This window comes from Corapipo altera, unplaced genomic scaffold (assembly GCF_003945725.1).
Source record: "Corapipo altera isolate COAL_440 unplaced genomic scaffold, ASM394572v1 46, whole genome shotgun sequence".
NCBI lineage: Eukaryota > Metazoa > Chordata > Aves > Passeriformes > Pipridae > Corapipo > Corapipo altera.
Window position 1 is genome coordinate 8,945,095 of NW_020884883.1, and position 21,998 is coordinate 8,967,092.

Below are 21,998 nucleotides of genomic sequence, written 5' to 3' on the forward strand. Positions count from 1 at the left end.
ACTACCTTGGGAGAAGCTTGTTTACCTTCTCTGCTATATGATTTTCAGCATTCCAGTTCCTTGAAACTGTGTTTCTATTAGCCCCAGAATGATTTCTGCTTTCTGGAAATTACTACATTCATACAGGGTAGCCTTTGGTAGATTTTGCTGTGAGTTCCAACATTGTATTTGAGCATCTCAAAAATATTTTGAAAACCAAACCACCTTATCTTCCTATGCCTTCCATGTAGCGTCCAAAAGCACACACCACAAATTCCTAGACATATTAAATCAGCAAATATCAATCACCTTCTTGGGATAAAAAACTGAGAAATACAAGTATCTATCTTCCATCCGTTGGGAACCAAGGAACTTAGAGCCATCGGTCTGGAATATTAATAACCAAGAAGACTAAAGGAAACCACTGCCAGTGAATTTCTAACAGTGTTCACACATCACATCAGAATTATAAAATTTACATGTGCAAATGATCAAAAACTGAACAAAGAAGTCAGCTAAAGAGCATATTCAACTGTTTTACCTAAATTTTCAAGGTCTTTTCTGGTAACAAATTTGTAATCGTCATAAACTGTGCTCTCTGGATTCTCTTCCAGTTCTTCAGTCAAGTTGTCCAAGAAGGAGCACCATTTTGGGGCAGGTCCTAAAACCTGTGGATATTATGGAAAGTTGTAACATCGTCTATTATTACAGAAGAAGCCTAAAGTTATGCTCTTGGCTACTGTGCTGAAATTAATCCCGCTGCAGACCTTCAGAGCAGCAGTCAGAGAACACAATTAAATCTATTGCTTACATTACCAATAAATACTATAGATTATGTGTTACTTTAATTTAGGTCATTTGAGACCAACTAGGCTAGAGGCTTCAAGTTGAACTGTTTCAAGTGGTCCTAGTCTGATTAATTTATTAAAAGCTCAGAGCCAAACATTTTAGATAAAATTACAAACTAATGGCACTAGATAGCAACTAATCTGTAAAGTGCTGTTGGATCTTTAAGTCATTAGGTTCACTACGCAACCATGTTAAATCCTACTCTGCCCTAATCATTTTAATTAAAACACCACAGGAATACTTCATGTATTTTTATTCAAGGATAAACCCAGACTGTATGAACAGATAATGGGAAATATTGAAAAAACTTGCATATTTCCACCATGAGGCAAAGGACTTATTTGCCGAATATTTTGTAGCACTATCGATGTATTTTTCCATATAAGCTTCCTCCAATTTCCTGAGTTAACAAATCGGTTCCCTTTACTTTTCCCTCCCGCTGTTCTGATTGAAATTCCTCTCTATCCTGACACATGCAGCCACCCTCAACTGTTCCAGCACTATTATTTCAGTAGGTGAGCTAGCTGAATGGAAAAATCCAACACTACATTTTTCTCTCTAGAACTAATCAGTGGGCATTTTAGAACATTAAGTGACCAGCTAACTCCTGTAGTGGGACTTTTAATGATGTTTCTGATTTGTTTGCTAAAAATTCACATTAAAAACTCTGCAGTTCCCATGATCATAGGAATGGTTGTGATTCAACAACATTTTAAGATCCTATTAAATTATGGAAACGACTAGAAGTGATTTCATATATATATAAAATATATACAGTTTCTTTTAACATGATTGTGTGGTAACTGTGTGAGATCATGCTGTTAACTTAAAAAGTGTGTTTCTACTCATTCAAAATTCTTGAAGACAACTACACATGAAAACTGTAAAACTGTGTTCTAGACCATAACATTCTACCCATTCTAGCCTGTAACACTCTAGACAATAATATTTTATTCTAGCCCACTATTGTCTCTGTTTTAAATATAATTTATCTTCCTAAGATTTCAGCCCTAGCTGAGAATCATTACAAGCCAAATGAAAAACTGCACTTTGTTTTACAGTGCTGCATATTTCAATTACTAAGAGCTTCCAAGAAAATACCCAAGATGTCACTAACAGGAAACATTTTACCTACTTAATTAACCAAATCTCCATGTCTGCTCCATTCAGATTGATTTCTTGCCCAACATTACAGAAACTTTTGTCTCTATCTTGTCTCCATCCAGATTTTAATTTTTTATTTCCCTCAAACCCACATCTTTAAATGCCAAGCTTTTATATTAGTAATAAAGCAGTCCAGAACTATTACATGGCTTCATGTCGCTCAAGAAATCAGTTATCTGTGCCTCATTACCAGATCATCAAAGCATGACTGGGATGAAGGAACCTTCTCTTAAGTTTACATATAGTTTTGTTTTGGATGAAGCCGTTTGTCCTTCTTACAAAAAAAAAAATCAAACTGCTTACTAACTAAACAAGACTTCTCTTGTAATAAAATTTAAGTTTCTCTGCTGAAAATTCTTAGAGATAGAGAATCCTCAACTCACATCCATTCCCATTAAAGTTTGTTCCATCTCGCTGACACATCATGTGAAGACCTCTATCACTCCAATAAACCTTTTCTTTGCTTCCACATCTACGACACCAACTGCTCAAGCCTTACAAAGCACAGGTCACTCATCAGAACTCAGGTCAATGCAACCAGTCAGGGTAATCTCCCAACGGGATCCAGATTGATGGAAATCTTTGAACAAGTAACTAAAGCAGAAGGTCACACTAATGAGGGAAAACAGTTTATCTGCTCTTCAGCTTAGCTCCACTCACTGTTCCAAGTATTCGTATACTCAAAACTTGATATTGAGAGTAAAACCTTTCATCAGACCTAATCTGTGGCACGAAACACATAAATCTAAAAACCTGATTAATCATTATAATCTGTGGAGCAAGTTGGATGAACAGATCACAAAGTGGGGGAAATGAGATAACTAATGGAAAAAAACAGTGGCAGAATACCAGGAAAAAACAGAAGGTCCAAGCATTATTCAAATTTCACATGTAAAGCAACAGAAAGGAAAACCCTACAGAGATGTCTGTATATTTGATTACCTTATTTCCCTTATTCCCACCCCAGTGAAAAACCACTTGCCTACTTATTCTAGGACATCTTAGAAGCTTTGATTTGCACTTTAAAATGGAATGTTTTTTAAAGCTTAGGTAGAAATTTAAAAATAGAAAAAGCAAACAATACCAGCCACATTGACAAAATTGTAAACAAATGCCCTTCTTTTGCAATAGTAATTCTTTGCAGAATTTAACTGCTACTGCATATTAACTCCAGAGTGGAATGCTCCACTGTCGACCACCAGCAATCCCAGGATGCTAAGAGCATTCTGAAATGGCAGGCTCCGTTATTCCTGTGCCCAGGTACAAATGCAACAACTGAGAGGGTTGGTCTGCACTGAGCCTCCAACAGCATGGTGGGTTAAGTGAAACCATCCTGTCCTCCCCCAGTTCATGAGTGTACATACAGCAGGCATGCAGCAGCACAGGTGGGACCACTCAGGACCCCTTGGAGCTCCTGTCACTCAGCACTGGCATCATAGCCTGGCGTGCAGTCCCTGCTAAAACCACCAAAACAGCCAGGAGGCTGTGGAGGTTGGGTAGGTCAATCAGTGTCTCTGCCAATTTGGACTGGGAAGGTACAAATCTACCAGTGGCGGGTCCATTCTGGAGCCAACTGGCACTGTTTCTGCTGGACATGGAGGAAGCTTCTGGCAGCTTTTCACAGACACCATCCCTGTAGTCCTCTGGTTATGAAAACCTGGTCACAGAAACCCAATACACCTCACCAACAATGATCAAACCAGTATTTTTGCTGTCTTCATTATTACTCCGTTTTCTGTAGGATAACCGCTTCTTGAGACAATTTCTGCCAATTGCTGTTCAAAGTCAAGAAGACTGCTTTGAAAATATTTTTGCCTAACAACAGAGGAGCCTCACCTGCAGGCTGGGCCCTACCAGCAGCAAAGGGCGGGATAATCCATGCTCTGCTCCCCTCCTTCTTCACCAACTGGAAATAGCACCCATGAGGTGACTGAAGCACCGTTATCCCGCAGTGTCCCACTACCACACCACAAGACAGTGGCAGCTGAGTCATGCTGGCCCCCTCCTCCCCACAGCAAGGACAAACTTACCACTACAACACACCAGTAACACAAACCTCACCATGGCCTTTCGTCTTATTCTAAGCCACAAGAAGTAAAAATGTGGACTTCATAATTATTAGTATTGTGCTATCTAATGTCTAATTTTTCTTAGTACACATTAGAATATTTTTTAACTTCAGACACAGAAAATACAAAATAAGGCAATTAGTTTAGTGTACAACTAGCAGAGACAAGTCCAAGGCCAAACTGTTCAAAAATGGAAAAGTGTTGACAGAAAAATATTTTTTAAATATTGTAAAATAATTTCAAAAATCACAGTTCTTTGTATTCTATTCTACAAGATGTTTGACCTTTAATCTTGTAGAACCACAAATCTTAACATGGTACAGTAATGTTCTTACGGCCATGCCTAATTCCTGAGCACTCCTGTAGAAATTATCATCTTGTCATTGGTCTGTAATTCCCCTGAAATTAATGAACTCTATGACAGTATAGGTATTATATTCCCAGTCTATGTTCCTTATCTTCACTCTGGAATGCCAGACAGCACTTGTGCACTTTAAACTGCCACTCAACAATTTGACAGCCAGCTCTGCAGAGCTTTTAGAGCCATAGAAAAACTGCCCTAATCCCAACTAGTATTAAACATGTTCAACAACTTAAAAGAAGCCCAGGATGTGTAGAAGCTTCCAGTCAGATGTCAAGAGATTTAAATCAAATAAGAAGTATCATTAAGTATCTGTTTGAAGGTTTCTGAGACCAATTCTACAGGAGTGAACTGAACAGTTGCTCTTTTCTTCTCAGGGAGTAAAGACAGGTTCTATTTTGCAGCATGTTAAATAGTAAGTCCCTGGAAGATTTCACAAAAGGCAGTGACAAACTCTTCAGCAGTAAACAAGATGTTGAAATATATTAAGATTTGAACAGCCAAAATCCCTTCCAGTCTTCATTGATGTATTTTAGCAATCAAAAATATGCAAAATGTTCACAGACAGCATTAATCAGATTTGAAAATAATTCACTAGAATTTGAAAAGTTTAGACTGTCTCAATTCCCTCTAGAAGACTAACTTAATGTTTGTGGACATCACTCAAGCAAACAGTTCCAGAGGTTTGGAAAGCAGAAGTATTATCTGCCACGGCTGTACGAGACAGCAACACACACTTTCACAGAAACTTCAGTTTCACAAAAATTAACTCTCTAACACCATATCATGCCATACCATAGTTATACAGTTAGTAACAAAAAAGCATGAAAATACATCATATTACTGTTCTTTAGTATTTTAGATGTAAAACCTTCTTTCAAAAATCTTCCAGCTGTTTATTGTGGTACCTTCTATAGATTTTAAGTTAGACTAAGACCATTACCACGTAGCAAAAATGTACTAATTAAATCATTGACTGCCATACTATTTGAATAATGGTAATTACAACAAAAATAGCACATTTTTAAGGCCTTCAACAGAGTTCTAGGTACAGTGCATTGTGTAAAATTATTAATGACTGAGTGGAGACCTTTTGTATAACTCCAGTATACGTGAATATGAAGTGTAGCAAGTACAGTGAAGGTCTGCAAGAAGGATTTCTGATACAGTAACGCCTGCACAAGAATAAATACGTACAAAGTTATCACAGCGATGTTGTAAATTAGAGGTTAGCTAAGCATCAGAGGAAAGTAACTCTTGACCAGCCTTTTAAATGGAGATAATGGGGAACAACTAACAACTAGTTTTCAGATAAATCTCAAATATTCAAGGAAAAGATTATACAGTCTGATTGTCTGTGATAAGATATGACTCCATGATACAAGGAAGCTCCTAAATTTATCTGTTCCCACTAAAAAACTAAACCAAAAATGAAACTTAAAGTACTTATTTTCTAGACTATCATTTCTTTAAATTAAATATATTTTATACATATGACTCGATGACTTCACATACATATTTACATATAGGAGACAAAAATAATTCTTTGAAGAGACAAATAATAATAATAAAATCTTAATTTTTTTTTTTTAAATGAAACGACACGTTATAAAGAATTTTAAAGCCTTAACAGGACAAGTCTGCTGAAGAAAGCAAATGCACATCTATGCATACATATTCACAACTTCAAACACTCCATTTAACAGGGGAAGGAGATTACAGAAGGTCTAATGAGGGAGGGGGGTAAAAAAAAAGGTGATCCCCAGGGTGTGTGCAGTGATTGAAATGTACAATTGCATTTTAAACATAATTACCTCCCTAATTGCATAGCCAAGTTTAATTAATGCAATTACATGAATTATTAATTACTATTAATTTTAAGAGTACTGTTTTCAATGTTTTGTTCTCTAATTTTAAGAATTAGACAGATCTCAATAGGTAGTACCTTTGAAAAGTTTCCATCTAGAAGCATTGAAAAGTCAAGAGAACAAAGAATACCTCGTTGCACCTTATTAAGAGTTAACATTAAATCAATTGCAATTGGTAACTCACAAAAACAGATGGATTATTTCTACTTTGCAGACATGAAAAGCTGTAGCTCTTTGTCCTTGTTTTTATGCTTTTGACCTTCAATCATATGCAGCCCAAGATCTTCAGGGAGCCCAGGAGATCAGTTCTTGTTAGAAAGGAGCCTTGGGATCACGTTATCTTGTTATGTTTCTATCCACTACGTTTCCATACACAGCATTTATCTTAGCAACCAATATGCTCCAAACAATTTGTCATTTTGAATTGTGCCATTCTTTTGTAATCTTCTTTCTTCCTGTGAATGCTCTACAATCAACTCCAATTATGCCCTGTTAATCTCATGAGTAATTCTACTTAATGTACTGAATAAAATTCTTTAATTCTACAAATTAAATTGGTTTGAGGAATAAACTCCAAACTAATCTCCCATATATTTTTCATCATTTCATGCTTTCAATCAACCTACATCATATGGTATAGATTTGCTGCTTTTACAGACATCAAGTAGCTCACTGGAATACAGGTATGACCAAAAGAGATTAAATAGCACATTCATTCTTTTCGGCATACTGCTGACAACAGCACTGCAGTTGGTTTTAAGCCCACATACTCATAAATTTCACTGAACTATACAATGAATTGGCTCTGTCTCTCATCCTAACTCCAGTACATCCAGACATTTTTAGCAGATTCATTAATCAGAGTGGTTGTGTAGTTGGTTTTCCTACCTTTCACTGCACTATGGAAGCTGCCAAATCAACTATTTGGAAGTTTTACTCCTTAGAGAGCATGTTAAAGGAAACACTGCTTTTAAGATCTTCCCAGTGTTAAATAAAAACTGCTGCAGGAACTTGCATGCATCTTCTAGGAATGAGATACTAAATCTTTCTGCCCTGGTAGGTATCAGATAGTAAGTACCTCTTTTTCTAATTCAAGCAGTTTAACTTTATAGTGGCAGGGTTTTGTTGTTTTTTTTTTTAAAATCTCATATACTCTGATCTGACAGGTATTACAGTCAGTTAACCAGTCACAGGTCTGCTCTCACTGTGCATGTTCTTGCTGAAGTAACTAACCATCTTTTGAAGGAGACAATGGTCCAGTTCTAATAATGTTGGGAAAAAGCGCCCTCAAGACAGGAACAGCAAATAATTTCTCAGCAAATAAAGTTACTCCTTAAAATTGTAAAGAAGATTACCAAAAATAGCTCTTTTCCTCACAAGACAGGACAAAAAAGGGACACTTCTCAAGTCATCTGTGACATAACAGCTGTGGCCTTAAGAGTAAGAAGTTTGATGCTTTCACCAATGTCCCTATCATGTTCTGACATGCTGACATATATAAACCAAACACTTCATCAGTATTGCTAAGGATCTTTCATTTATCGAACTCTCTGCAAATTTTAGATCTTTAGACAATTGGAGTTGAGAATTTGAGGTCAGAAAAACAGATTGAAACTTGAAGTACAAGAACCCATTATTTTTACATGAAGTCAACTAATCAAATGAAGCTCAAAAGGTAAAAGGAGAGTGGCTTCTCAAAGCATGTGTTACAAGCATGACCTGCTTCAAGCACTTGCCCAAAAATATCAGCTAGAAATTAATCAAAAGTTCCTGAAAGTCTGCTCTTATTCTAATACAGCAGCTTCTACAGCATATCTGCTGTAAAAATAGACACACTTAGGTAAATTACTTAAATACTGTGCAAATAAGTTCAGCTGAGACTCATATCACAGGTTTTATTTACCAATGAACATTTGCTGACCATCTGTTTCTTTATATACAGGGGAAAAAAAAAAGAAAAAGGTGCAGATCAGGTATGATCAGCTGATCAGCCTTGCTGACAACAGAAGGCAGGAACCACATTTTACTTTGGCCATCCACACCTCCCATTCCCTACCACATCGGATTAAGTGCTAACAAAAACACCCCAGCTGATCACGATACTCTTCAAAGAATAAATTCCTCACAAAGTTCTCCCCTTGCATTTACAGTTGTGACTGCAGGGGGGACAGAAGAGGTAATGGCAAGTGGGAGACTTTATAACTGCCTTGGTCTTTCTTTTAAACAAGGAAAGAACAGCTTCTAACTGCTCCAGTTCTTTCAGAAATTTGTTTCGCAAACCATAATGGCATTTCTTGCAATACTAAGGGCATAGGCCATCAATGGACAAAACTTCCACTACTAACAGAGATGAGAATAACACATGCATTAATTTTAGTATATATACAATAGCCTCTGATGGCAAACTAAATTAAAAAGTAAGAACCACCAAAAATAAGCCAGAAATGCAAAGTCTCAGCAAGTCTCCTTCTCCATTTCTCCACTGGGACAGGAAAATTCCTCCACTGTCACATTGTGTGGGATCTTGCCTCTCATGTTTTTAAGTGGTTGGGAACAGGGATTTTATAGTATAAGCCAGATGCCAAGGAATGTTACAGCATAAATTATCTTTAAGTTTTGTTTAAATGACTGGACTGTACTTCATTATGACCCATATTTTAGGTAAATCTGAGGGACGCTACAGATGTAAAGGTAATGGCAAATCCAGCTGTATGCCTACCTTACCTAACTGACAAACTACTGGAAATCTAGGAATGTGTGGGCTTCTAATAACTCCCTGCCATTGCAGCTTAATTGCTTTTTGCAAACCTGGGAGGAAGACTTCTCTGCGAGTTTATACAACTACTGCCAGACAAACACAAAAGGAAGGAAAATCAACTACCTGTTGGGAACATGCAACTGCTCCAGACAGATAACGAAGATAAGCTCAGCACAAACCAACCTCTTTACAGAGCATAATGCTAGAGAGAAGAAACTTTATATAGCTTAAGAAATAATTTTGAGTAGGAAACATATTTCAAATAAATATTTGAAAGCTTTCACATATGTTTTATTTACCTCTCAAGTTTCTGTGACAGAAATCTTGAGTCTTCATAAATCTTACTATTTCTGCATAAAATAGTCATAACACATTTGGTTCACTACTGAGTACAGCACAGAAGATGACAATATAGATAACCCTCTGCTTTCAAATATAATAAAGACTTAGTTGAAATTATCACAGAGAAAATTCTCACGTGCTTTGCCTTTTCTGATTCGAAAGCTAATAAAGACATTAGTTCTTATTACATGCTAACAGACCATAGTACAGTACAAAACTTCCTTTAGCAACTACATCTTTTCATTATCTGTGACTGCTTCTCTCTTCACTGACTTAAGCTAGGCAGCTGCACCTCTAAATTTTCAGAAATCAAGTAAACAGATGGCCCACAGGAAAGAACAGGGTAGTTTAAGAAATAAAAAGTATCTTTCAGATAATCGAGGCTTAAAAAAAGAGGAGTGCACTCCCCCCTCAAAATCTGTTTCTTAAAACACGAACTCAAGAACAGAGGATCCATTACTACCAATTGTTCAAGAAACAGTCACAACACTAAAAAACATGTGAGTCTTCTATCAACCGTCAGAGCAACAACCTGATATAATTCCATACAACTTCTGCTTTTAAGAGTTTTCTTGTATGCTCTGTGAAGGGTATGATGTAAGCTATAAGAAAGTATGGACTTAACAGTCAGCATGCTGCTGTCTCTTCAAAAAATAATGAAGAAGTGCTATCAGCCACAACAGCACTGAACAGAGTTCATACACCTTCACAATCTATACATGATGTCGAACTACTATATCATCAGCACCAAAAAACATCTAAAACAAGTTTCACAGGAAGACCAAAAATTGTTTCTGGATTACTGCACATTGGTGTTTTCCTTCTATATACATGTGATAAGTGTGTCTCAGCCAGCACATGGGAAATGGAGGATATCCTCTGTTGGGAATAAGTCCAGCATGTTATTTTTCAGTTTGAAAGTGTTTAGGTTAAAAGAAGGAAGCTCGCATTTCTGCTTGCGAAGATAAACAACTTTTTTCCTACGCTTGTAAATACTGTGAAATAGGTAATGTATCATTCAATAGACATTCTTTTTATACTGTTTGCACGATTTTCTGTGTGAAGGATGAGACTGTTCTGGATGAAAAACACAGTTCTACAAGACTGATATATCAAAACTCATAATTAGCTCAGAGGCCAAAGATGTCCTCAAGTGTCTCTTTATTAATGGAAGTTTCTTATTTTGACACTTGGCAGCCCCAAAGCACAGTTGTAACACATTGCTTCATAACAACCCTGCTTTCCAGTCATTTCAGTTCTCAAAATGAGCAAACTAAGGTTAAGACCAACATTTTCCATTCTACGTCACAACTACCACATTTTTATTTTACAGTATTTTTTTCTCCCAGGGAATGAAAAGTTCTTCTACACTGTACTTTGTTTCAGGATAGAAAAGATCTCTTAGCACAAACCAGTTTCATTGCTGCTTTGCACTTTGCCTAAAACTTCTTAGGTAAGGGCTGTACTGAAGGAGATGAACAACTGCCTTCTGACAACTGTCTTCTAGAAAACAGAGCCTCAACATACGATCTTCAAGATATCTGAGGAAGCACTAATGCAGAATGACCCAATACTGCCATTCAGAAGACATGAAAACATCCTACAAGAAATCAAAATCTCATACTCTAGTATCTCTAGTCCTAAATCTGTTCTATTGGTGTCAAAACGCCAGACACAAATACAAAAAGAATTGCATCATTTCCTTCATAGCTTTTACCATGCAGAAGCAAAAAGTCAGTTCAGAAGATCTCTCACTGTAACTCTAACAGCACCCACAAACCATCTGAATGGTAGCTGACTACACAGAACATTGTCTTAAGGGCATAAGTACAAGATTTGGATAGGTGTTTTTCACTATTTTTATTCCTATCATATAAGGACCCAAGAGAGAAAAAAAGAGAATCAGTAGATCCCAAAATAATGAAAGGATTAGAACATAAGTCTTAGAGTGATAAAACTATTCTGAAAGGCTACAACCATAGAGGTAAGTGTGGAGAGTACAACACATGAGAAACCTCCCACACCTTTTAAAGTGAAAAATGACAGACTGTAAATATTGATATCTGATGGTCATAACCTCTTCTACTACTGAGAACACTCTGTCACCAGAACGACAGAAACTACTAATCCATTTCAGATAAATGCTTTTTCTGTCTGTGAGTGAACTTAACACAACTCTGGTCAATTCAGCCACAAATAGGGTTAGAAGCAGCTAACTTGGACTCCCACAACTGAACCAAAGCATGTCCACCCTTAATTTACATTCCAAAACTATTCAAACCTATTATCAAGAAAGAAATAAAGGGGATGAACTAAGGTACTAAGAAACTGCCTTTGCTTACATTTCCTTTAGCACAAGTTCCCTCTACCAATTTGTGTCATCAAATATCCAGTGCATTAAATGAAAACATATAAGCCAGTAGGAGTTGTTGCCTTAATCTGTGATTATGTTATTTCAGGGTTAATTACTAAGGAAAAACTAGTTTTTCTAAGGTTTTCTAAAACTTTTTCTTCCTAAATCTAAGGAAAAATCTGTATTTTTTTTAAGAATAAGTATTTTTAAGGCATATTCAAAACAAAAAGATGGTGATAAAGAGTAATTAAACCAGGTTAGAAGAGTATCTAAAAAAAAAAAAAAGAAAAATGAAATTAGTTGAAATATCATGAATGAAAGGAAAGAAGTACCAGGAATAGTTGGTTTAGCTGAAAAGACACCCAATCTGAAGAGGACAAAATTAATAATATTTCTAGCCATAAAGAGATCCATATATTCAAAGTGGGTATTGTATACCACCTTATACTCTTGTAGAAACTCAGTCATGGAGTAGACAAGAAATACTGCTCTTGAAACATTTCCAGTTTATAACTCCTACAGCCCTGAACTATAAGAGTGCTGGGGTATCAAATGATTTTCCAAAACCACCTGAAAAGAAGCCAGAGATGCTCCAGGATTTATTTTTTCTTAAAGAGCTTAATATCTTCGCTCCACCAAAAGTACATTGCTTCTAGCCTCAACAGGGAATGTTCTGCCAAGACTGCAGGAAAGTAAAAAAAATCCAGAACACAGAATATTACACTCAATTAATTACATGCTTAATTGCTCTCTTCTTTTAACAGGCTAATGAATAGAGCAAGTTTCAGTTTCAGAATGTAGCCCAAAGTTTCAAGACCAATAAAGGAGACAGAACTGATTTGCAACGTCTGCGCTAAGATCAGACATGTTCATGTAACCAGTAGTAAACACTTAGAGAAACATCTATGCCCCTTGTTTTCCAACCAGAGCATCCAGGAGCTGACATGTAGGGGGGTTTCTGTACAACCTGAAAAGAGAACATTATATGTCATGGAAGCCGATGGCCCTAATTAAACTTAAAGAGAATCTGACTCATCTTAGATCCCAGGCCAGTGGACCACCATACGTCAGTGGAACTTCTGCCTCTCTTCACTTCTTTGGCCAGGACCAGGTTGCACTATTGACTCAACTTATGTTTCTGAGTCAGTAGTCTAAAAACTATCCCAAGGCACACACAACTTTCATTTCAACCTTCCCGAGGCACACATCAAAGTGATGTACCAGGAAGCCAGCTGGCATGAAGTAGGTTCCAAATGTTTGCATAAACTGCAAGTTAGCTATTAAACTATTGGCAAACAGCCCAATTCCAGTCAGAGGCACTTGCCCTCATTAAAGCCCAAAATATAAAGCAAAACAAAGTCTCTAAGGTAAGCCACTCAAGATGTTACCTATGTAAAACAAACATTTCATTTTAACGGTCATTTTAATTTGGCTTTTGCTCGCTCTCTGCACTGTGTAGCTATGTAAGGTATCTTCTTACCATTTAAAAGTAAACCTGCCTGTCCTTTCTAGTAAACAAAAAAATTACCTTCTATTTCCTCTACTAAAAGTTTTGCACACAAAAGAAACAACTGCAGTGATTTTTTACAAGAAATGCATAGTGTTCTCAGACATTTCTAGTCTTAACTGTCATGTCTACCTTGATGAAAATTCTTCAGGAAAAGCTGATGCGATTTCACTTACAGACAATATTATGATACCCATTGTCAAATCTTTTATAATCCTGAAGTTCAAGAGAGTAATTTTTTGGTTTTGAAATGGAAATTCAGCCTTGGCATTAACAGTGGAGAGAATGGGCACATGCACACAGATAATTCAGTCAGACATGAGCTCAGTCAGACCGTACTCCAAGCTGGCCGGACACAAGCCAGCTCTAGTTCAGCAGTCATGTAGCTGTGTTAGTACAGCACTGTGCCCACACTAATAAAACCTGCTGAGAGGCAGGGTATATTAGTCCTACACTGTCTGGCCAACTTCAGTCAGGGACAGAGGATGCTGAGTCTGTCTGCACCCATTTGAATTTTTCTTACATAGAGCACATCACCACACATTTGTGATTTTAAGTATCCTCCTTGACCATAGAGCCATGGCAACTCCTTGTCGCTGTTCCAGTGAAGATTTAAAACAAGAGAATAATTACTAGCACTACAGAGCAATAGGGGCTAGGGCAATTAAATGGATTTTATTTACACAGAAGTACTTCCAAGAAACACAACTGTCCTTTACAATAGTAACATTTCCCCTAGGCATTTATTCTGTTGTGGAATTCAAGAAGACTTAAAACTTAATTCTTGTCACCATCTCAAAGGCAGAGGACACAGTTTTAACTGTATACATATCTATCTCAAAATAAACAAACAAATAGAAAATTAAGTTACTAATTGAAAAAAATGTGAATCCTAGTTCTTAGAAAAGGTCAGAAAAAAATGAGACCATGAAAAGAGATCAGGTTCTTTAAAGTTTTGCTCCAAAGACCCATTCAACTAAACTCATCTTTGGCAGTGCAGGGAAATTACTAAGTGTTCCAAGGATGGAAAAAACCCCATGTATTAATAATCTACCAACACAGAAAGGACAGGTGTGCATCTCTCAGCTCAAATAACTAGCCCAAAAGATCAAGGAATAAAACTGTAACATGAACATGTTAATAACATTGAGCTTTCCTTAATAACAAATGCCCTGGAGTAGTTTAAGGTTGACACAACTGCCCCATTTTATATTTTCTTCATTTAAAAGGTAGATTAAAAAAACCCAAAACTGCCAACAAAAACAGATTTACAAAGCTACATACTTGATTTTTAGGAAATGCAGTAAAAAACCCTTCAATTATACAGCATTGTCTATGCCAGCCCCTTCAGTCTTGCCTGTAAAAATGCAGACAGGGTAAAAAAGTCAGACCAGAGTGTGAGATTTCTGTCTCTCTTTCAAAGTAACTCCTTCTCACTACATTTAACTTTTCTATTTTCTAAAATAAGTATTAAATATTTTCAAATGAACTACAGATTGTCAACTAAGAAAGTCATGACAGTATTTAAGGTATCTTTAGCACCCTTCAAACTCAAAGCCATTGACACAAACTGGAGAAGTTTAGCTTATCCAAAAATGAAATTTAATCTGGACAGTAGCTTTTGAATTAAATTTTAAATTTTCTTGTACACAACAATATTACAGAAATGAACTCCTATTTGGATTTATGCTTTAATATTCATCATTTGGGTCCATTTGTATACTCATGTGTCACTGTGAATGTAAAACTCATGAAAAGGTATGATCCAAACAAGTTTAGACAGACTCAGGTACCAATAAACAGAGAATAGTGACAAAGGAAGACGGTATAAGGAAAGATTTATGATAATCTTCATTGTAATAGCCTGCATGCTGCAAAAATACTAGATAGTATTAGTCAGTATTCATGTTTGCAATAACGTCTCTCAGTATGATCTGAGATCACGGAGTGCTTTTATTTTTTAGCTAAAAACTACTTGTCTGACTCCAGAAACATGAATTCAGTATTCATGGAGGATTCTACGAGAGTGAGATTTTTGAGAGAGTAAAAAATAAGTATTTTTCATTTTGATTTACAATATGTGCAAAAATGCTCAAAATAATACTAGTTTGAACAAGTTCTAACAAACATTCATCAGTGGTGACAATCAAGACAATGAAATAACTTTTTGGTGAAGTTGGATATGTACCTCTAATGTACTATAGCTGTTGAGTTCATGTATCATTCACACCTGCATTTAAAAAAAAACCTCAGTGCACAATTTTCAGAGAGAAGTTGAACCTTACCTTTAGTGACAGAAGGAATGCTTTTTCCATCTGAATTACTTAAACTGAGTAACTAGTCCATTCTAGTTTTAAAAATTCAGACTTTGAAAATATGGGAGTTTGTCTTCTCTAATCCATTAATTAAAGTAACGATAGATTAAAAAAATGCTTGGAGAGCTACTCTCTCAATCTTACAAAGGGTCAAGCAAATAAAGTGTTCAGCTTCTAACAACAGCTAATACTTTGTCATAAATACTTCTTGTCCCCTTTTGTTATCCAAAGCATGGAACAGCTTTGGATAACAGTTAACAAGATATAAGTTGGTTAGAGATGAATTAGAGAAATAGGTAATTTACATCCAAAAAACAACCTGACATAAATGACACACACAGAACTCACGTATAAAGTTTTACCCTTTTTTAAATGCAAAAATCTAATAATATAAGTAAATACAACCAGTCTGTAGAATTGTTTAGAGGGGTATACTGTTGTGTTTGGACATGAATATACAACAGGTATATAGTGTCTGTTGTACAAGGAGAAGCGTAAACTGATGAATCTCCATCTTAAATGTAAGAGAGATCACACATGGTGGAGGTGGTGAAAGGACAACCTAGACATGAACTAAAGAAAATTATATTTAAATTAATTTTAAACCAGTTATCTGAATGAAGACTTTTTGGCTAATTTAAAATGCAGTTAAATGTATATTTCAATATTAATAAATTTTACAGTTTGTCTAAAATGCAAAAATTACTTAAGAAGAAGTGTACATATTTTTAGAGTCTGGTCAGCTATTCTCCGTGTAACATTTATATAGATATGCTATTATTTATCTTCTACCAAGACAAAAAAGCCCCTAGAGAATGCACTGTAGAAACTAAACCAAGAGTGAAACACAGGTGTAATTTTCTGTACCATCCCCTAACACCAGAAGGCTTGCTGTTAAGTCTCCCTAAACCCAATCTGCAGAGATATAATATATAGTTAAACCTACAGTTAAGCTTTTCAAGTGAAGAGCTTATCCAGTGAAAAGCTGCAAATGAAGTAGGGCACTGACTAAGCTACAGTCAAGAGCAATACCTGAAGCCACACAATAGCATGTCTTTGTCAGAAGAGAAAATATTTACTGCTATGACTGTGTCATTATATATCACATATTAAAGACACTAATGAAGTATTTCACAAAAAAGCAAAATTATTATTTTGAAAAACATAGTTCCTATTTAGGAGTTCTTCTCTAATCAGCTATCAAAACCCCTATTTTTTCCAGTAAAGCTCCACCAGAATTTTCTGTGGTCACTAGTCAGTTCTGGAACCAGTTGCAAAAGGCAAATTACAGGCTGCTTTTTAAGCAAATTAATATGTTACATTAATAAATTATGGTTAACTTAAATTTACTTTATTGTGACAGGTCAGAGAACGTAGATGTGAATTTGCCGAAGTAATTTTTCAACAAAAATACCTAAATGGCACCAAACAACTGTGTCTTTAAAGAGCAATATCAGCAACAATTTGTATTACTTACTGGTATATAATAGATATTCATTTTAGGGGCTTCATTGGCAGTCATTAGCATTCCTAAAAAGAGATTTCCACATTTAAAAATATTGGTCATAAAAGGATAACACTACTTTTTAAAAAAAAAAAAAAAGCTAATACAATACATATTCTCGGCCTGCAATGGAACATTAGTTGAGACCTATAATGAATTGTTGCATCAAACACCATGGAAAGAAATGTCTGATAGCAGCATAACTAACAAAGCTTCATTTCCCACATATCCATTCCCCTTTGTCCTCTATCTTAACTGTTCAGCACCACTTCAAGCAACACTAAGCCCTGACAAATGTGGGCTGCCAATTTTCATAACAATTTTAAACAGTTCACCCCATAATACTGTTTAGAGCAAACCCAGTTAGTATTGCACTTAAAACCTTAGGCATAAACTTGCATTACTAATACATGAGGGTTTGGGGTTTTTGTTTTATTTTTAAACATACACCCACAGTCTAAACAAAGCCATAAATCACAACATGGTTTACACCTTCATTCATATTTCATCTTGGGAAATCAAGGCAACAGCACCTTCTCAACACAAAATGAGAGACAGGATACTGTGCCTTCAAAAGGAGTAATATTACTGATATTAGCCAACTAGGGTAAATATAAAATTTGAAATATCTTTGAATATACCCAAGAAACACTGTGAATAAGGGTTTTAAGTACTGAATATAAAATAATATAAATTTGAATATAAAAAAACTACAGTAGAAATATTAAAATCTGTGGAAAATCTCCTATTGCTAAAGATTTCATGTCAATTCAAAATCAGAAATACTCTCAATTTCCTTCTACATAAAAGTGTAATAAGTATATTTGGCATACACTTTTATGTTTATCTCAATTTTTTCTTTCCAATGAAGATCTTTCCAAGCTGATCACCAGGTAATACAAGAGACTGAATATGAAGAAGAGTCATCAAATTAGATAACATTCTCATCTGAAAGAACTGTAACATATGCCACTGAGACTATGAATAACTGGGTCAATTACTACACACCCAGAGGGTAGAAATATAATTTACACCCAACTAGAGGAATGTAATTAACATGGGTGGAGTAATCCTTCCTACCTAATCCTTTTATTATAAATACACAATGCAGCTGGACTTAAAATGTCAGAAAAAAAGGGTCTTGCTTTCCTGGCAAATCAAGATATTTGTGAAAGCTTAGTCAGCAAACTGAGGCTAAAACTATATCTCAAAAGGTTTGCAGGCAATTTAAGAAAAAGGCAAGAATTTATAGTATATATATAAATATATATACACAGAGTACAGTAGTATAGTGTATATATATAGGTTACATGCTCCCTTAACAGCATCCTCACTACTATTTCATGAGACAAAGCATTACTCCATTGACTGAATATGAATCACTAGAAATAAAGACAGAAATTAATTCTGCAGGTGCTTCAAAGATGACAGTAAAGGGAAAGCCTCCTCTTTGAGAGTCTTCCACCAATAATTAAAGGAGGACAAAACCAAACTTTGGAATTGAAACAAACAAGGCACAGACTTCTACAAAATGAAGATGCTGTAACATTTTATTTATATTCTGCAACTTAAATGAAGTTGACTAAAGGCCACTCAGTAAGTGGTAAACCTTTTTTCCCCTAGCCCCATTCTGTGCATGTGTGATTAGAGAAAGATATTCAACACTATTAAAAGATCCACTAAAATTTGTCATCATGTAGTTTGGTCAAATACACACAAGGGTTTGCTCCCTGTGAAGGTAATAATATGGAAGTTGGTTAGTAAAACAGTTTAGTTAAAAAAACACAACTACAACAAAACTCCCACCAAAAAAAGAATAATTCACAGTATACTGATCTACAGTTTACCATAACTGATAGAACAGTTTGGTTTGGAAGGGACCTTTAAAGGTCATGTAGTCCAACTCCCCCCTGCAACAAGCATGGACATCTTCAACTAGATCAGGTTGCTCAGAGCGCCATTCAACCTGACCTTGAAAGTTTCAAGGAATGGGACATCCATCACCTCTCTAGGCAACCTCTGTCAGTGATTCACCACCCTCATTATAAAGAATTTCTTCCTTATATCTAGTCTAAATCTTCTCCCTTTTAGTTTAAAACCATTTATCATAGTGTAACAGGTCCTGCTAAAAAGTTTGTCCCCATCTTTATTATAAGCCCCTTTTGAATACTGAAAGGCCACAATAAGATCTCTGCAGAGCCTTCTCTTCTCCAGGTGGAAAAACACCAACTCTCTACTCTCTCAGCCTGTCTTCTTCACAGGAGAAGTGCTGTGGTCCTCTGATTGTTTTTGTGGCCTCTGAACTTGCTGCAACAGGTCCATGTCCTTCCTGTGCTGAGGACCCTACGTGGGGTCTCACCACAGCAGAGTAGAGGGGCAGAAACACTGCTGCCTACACTGCTTTTGATGCAGCCCAGGACAAGTTTGGCTATCTGGGTTGCAAGCACATATTGCCAGCTCATGTCCAGCCTCTCATCCACTAGCACCCCCAAGTCCTTCTCAGCAGGGCTGCTCTTGATTCATTCATGCCCCAGCCTCTATTGATACCAGGCATTTCCCCGACCCAAGCGCAGCACCTTAAACTTGGACTTATTAAACTGCCTGAGGTTCCCAAAGGCCCAATTCTCGAGCTTGTCCAGGTCCTCTTGGATGGCCTCCTATCCTTCAGGTGTGTCAAAAGCAGCACTCAAATCTGCTGAGGGTGCACTTGATCCCACTGTCTGTGCCACTGATGAAGATATTACAGAACACTGGTCCCAACATGGACCCCTAAGGGACACCACTTGTCACTGACCTCATCTGGACATTGAGCTGTTCACCACTACACCTTCTGGATGAGACTATCCAACCAACCCCTCAACCCCTGAACAGTCTGCCCATCAAATCCATGTCTTTCCAATCTGTGAGGGACTGTGTCAAAAGCCTTACAGAAGTCCAGACAAACACCTGTAACACTTCCTTTGTCCACTGATGTACTCATTATTTCAGAAAGAATTCAGAATGGTTTACATTGCAATGTAGTTTCACTTTTTCTAATTTTTTTATAATTGTGACAATGAAGTGTTAGAACTGTCATAAGGGTGAGACTGGGGTTTGGGCTTTCTGAGCAGCAGCGTCACATGAAGAGCTAAAACACAAGTTAGGCAAAGATTTCCTAGTTTTCCTGTGCCATGCATTCACTAGTGCTCTGAGAATGCCGGGGCACCAATAAGACCACTGAGCCAAAGCCATACTGACACTTAAATCATGTTATATTTCCAACCTTCCACAACTGTAAGCTCATCTTACTGAAAGAATTTCCTTATTTTCAGATGTTCAATCATTATTATTCTTTAAATTCTGAATGAGCATGAGGTGGCTCTAAGCATCTTAAATTCTAGTCCAACAGTATTTATGACAAACATGCAATGTACCACCCCTTAGCTTAAATCTCCCAATTTCCACTGCAACATGTTCTAGTTTTTTCCCCTCTGTCTCCATATGACTATAAAATACAACCTAGTTTTCATCCAATGACAGTTCTTACAAAAAGCCATCAACCAGTCCCCCAATAGACATGACTGATGAAGGAATAGTAAGAAAAGCAGAACTTTGTTAAGGAGGAGATGTGGGACACAGGACTGAAAAGCACAATCCAGATCTAGATCACAGACACATGAAAAGCAATATCCAATAGTTACATTAGGGAGATATGTGCATTCAGTTGTTTGTACTACAAGATTCTTCCTGCAGTCTCACGAAAATCATTTCTGCAAAAGCACATGAGGCATGTCCACATACCACAGAGGTAATGCCCATCCTTGACATATTCAAACTTGACTGGTTATGACCAGACCAACCTGACAGACTTCACAGTTGCATCTAACTTTAAGTCGGTCCCACTTGGAGTAGGAAATACACAACTCCCAGAGGTACCTTCCAACCTAAATTACACTAAGATTTTACATTGTCAAATAACTTATTTGTTTCACTCCCTTTGATGAGCTCTGCATCATCAATGCTGCATAGATAATTTGCTCCTGGGTTCTCTCTTGGATCAAACCAATAAGGTCACTGAAGGTGAAACCTGGGTGAACTGCTGATGATAATTTGCTGCAATGACCTCTCTCTGTAGCCACTATGGATGAGGGATCAGGTTTGTCTATGTCCATGTTGCACAGTCCACCCTGTTACCACGCAGTTATTCTCAAATACACCCATATGAACTCATACATACAACCAGGTCACACAACACGTACCCTGTTCCATAAGGTCAAAAATTCCTACCATCTCATCAGGGATCAGTATTTAAGTGTTCAACTTACAAAAAAACCCAAAAACCAACCAGCAAACAAACAAACAAACAACAACAAAAAAACAAAACAAAAAACCCCCAACCAAACAAAAAAAAAACCCCACCCAACACATTCTTAATTGAAGTTGGCAGAAAAGACAAAGACAAGTTTTAACTTGTTAGAAATCTCAAACTCACTTATCTACAATCCTCAATTTGAGCTGCTAGTATGAATCAAAGTCCAAGTAGCTCTGTCTTCACTGCTACCTCTCTCTAAAATTAGGATAATAGCAGAGCTTGCAATACAGGCATTCTCCGTTTCAAGAATTTTGCTCTGTGCCATCCTAGTGGTCCTAACTTATTTCATCTTTTTCAGTTCTGCTTTCCAAAAAGGAAGCACGTGTCACACAGTAGTTAAGAACTAAAGCAACTCCGACTGAGCAGGAAAATTAAGGCCAGTTACAATCTGAAGTACGACCAAAGCACACATGCACATACAACCACCACTTTGTAAAATATTTTTACTGGTAAGATAGGTCCCGGAAACCTTGGCTAAAAGTGACCTTCAGTTTTGATCTCTAAACGTAACATTATGAGATGCAACAAACCTGGAAACAGTCACAAAAAGAATGCAAATCTATGCACTTAGGAATCTA

At 36.6% G+C, this 21,998-nt stretch overlaps 1 protein-coding gene across 1 annotated transcript in view; it reads right to left on the reverse strand.

Moving 5' to 3' along the window:
• The window catches only part of NOL10 (nucleolar protein 10), a 50,295-nt gene that overhangs the window by 14,149 nt on the left and 14,148 nt on the right, over positions 1–21,998 (reverse strand). The window contains exons 13-14 of the mRNA XM_027641110.1: positions 17,043–17,095; positions 521–647 (exon numbers count right to left, since the gene is read on the reverse strand). Of these exons, the coding sequence (XP_027496911.1) occupies positions 521–647; positions 17,043–17,095 (180 nt within the window). The remainder of the gene's footprint in view (positions 1–520; positions 648–17,042; positions 17,096–21,998) is intronic.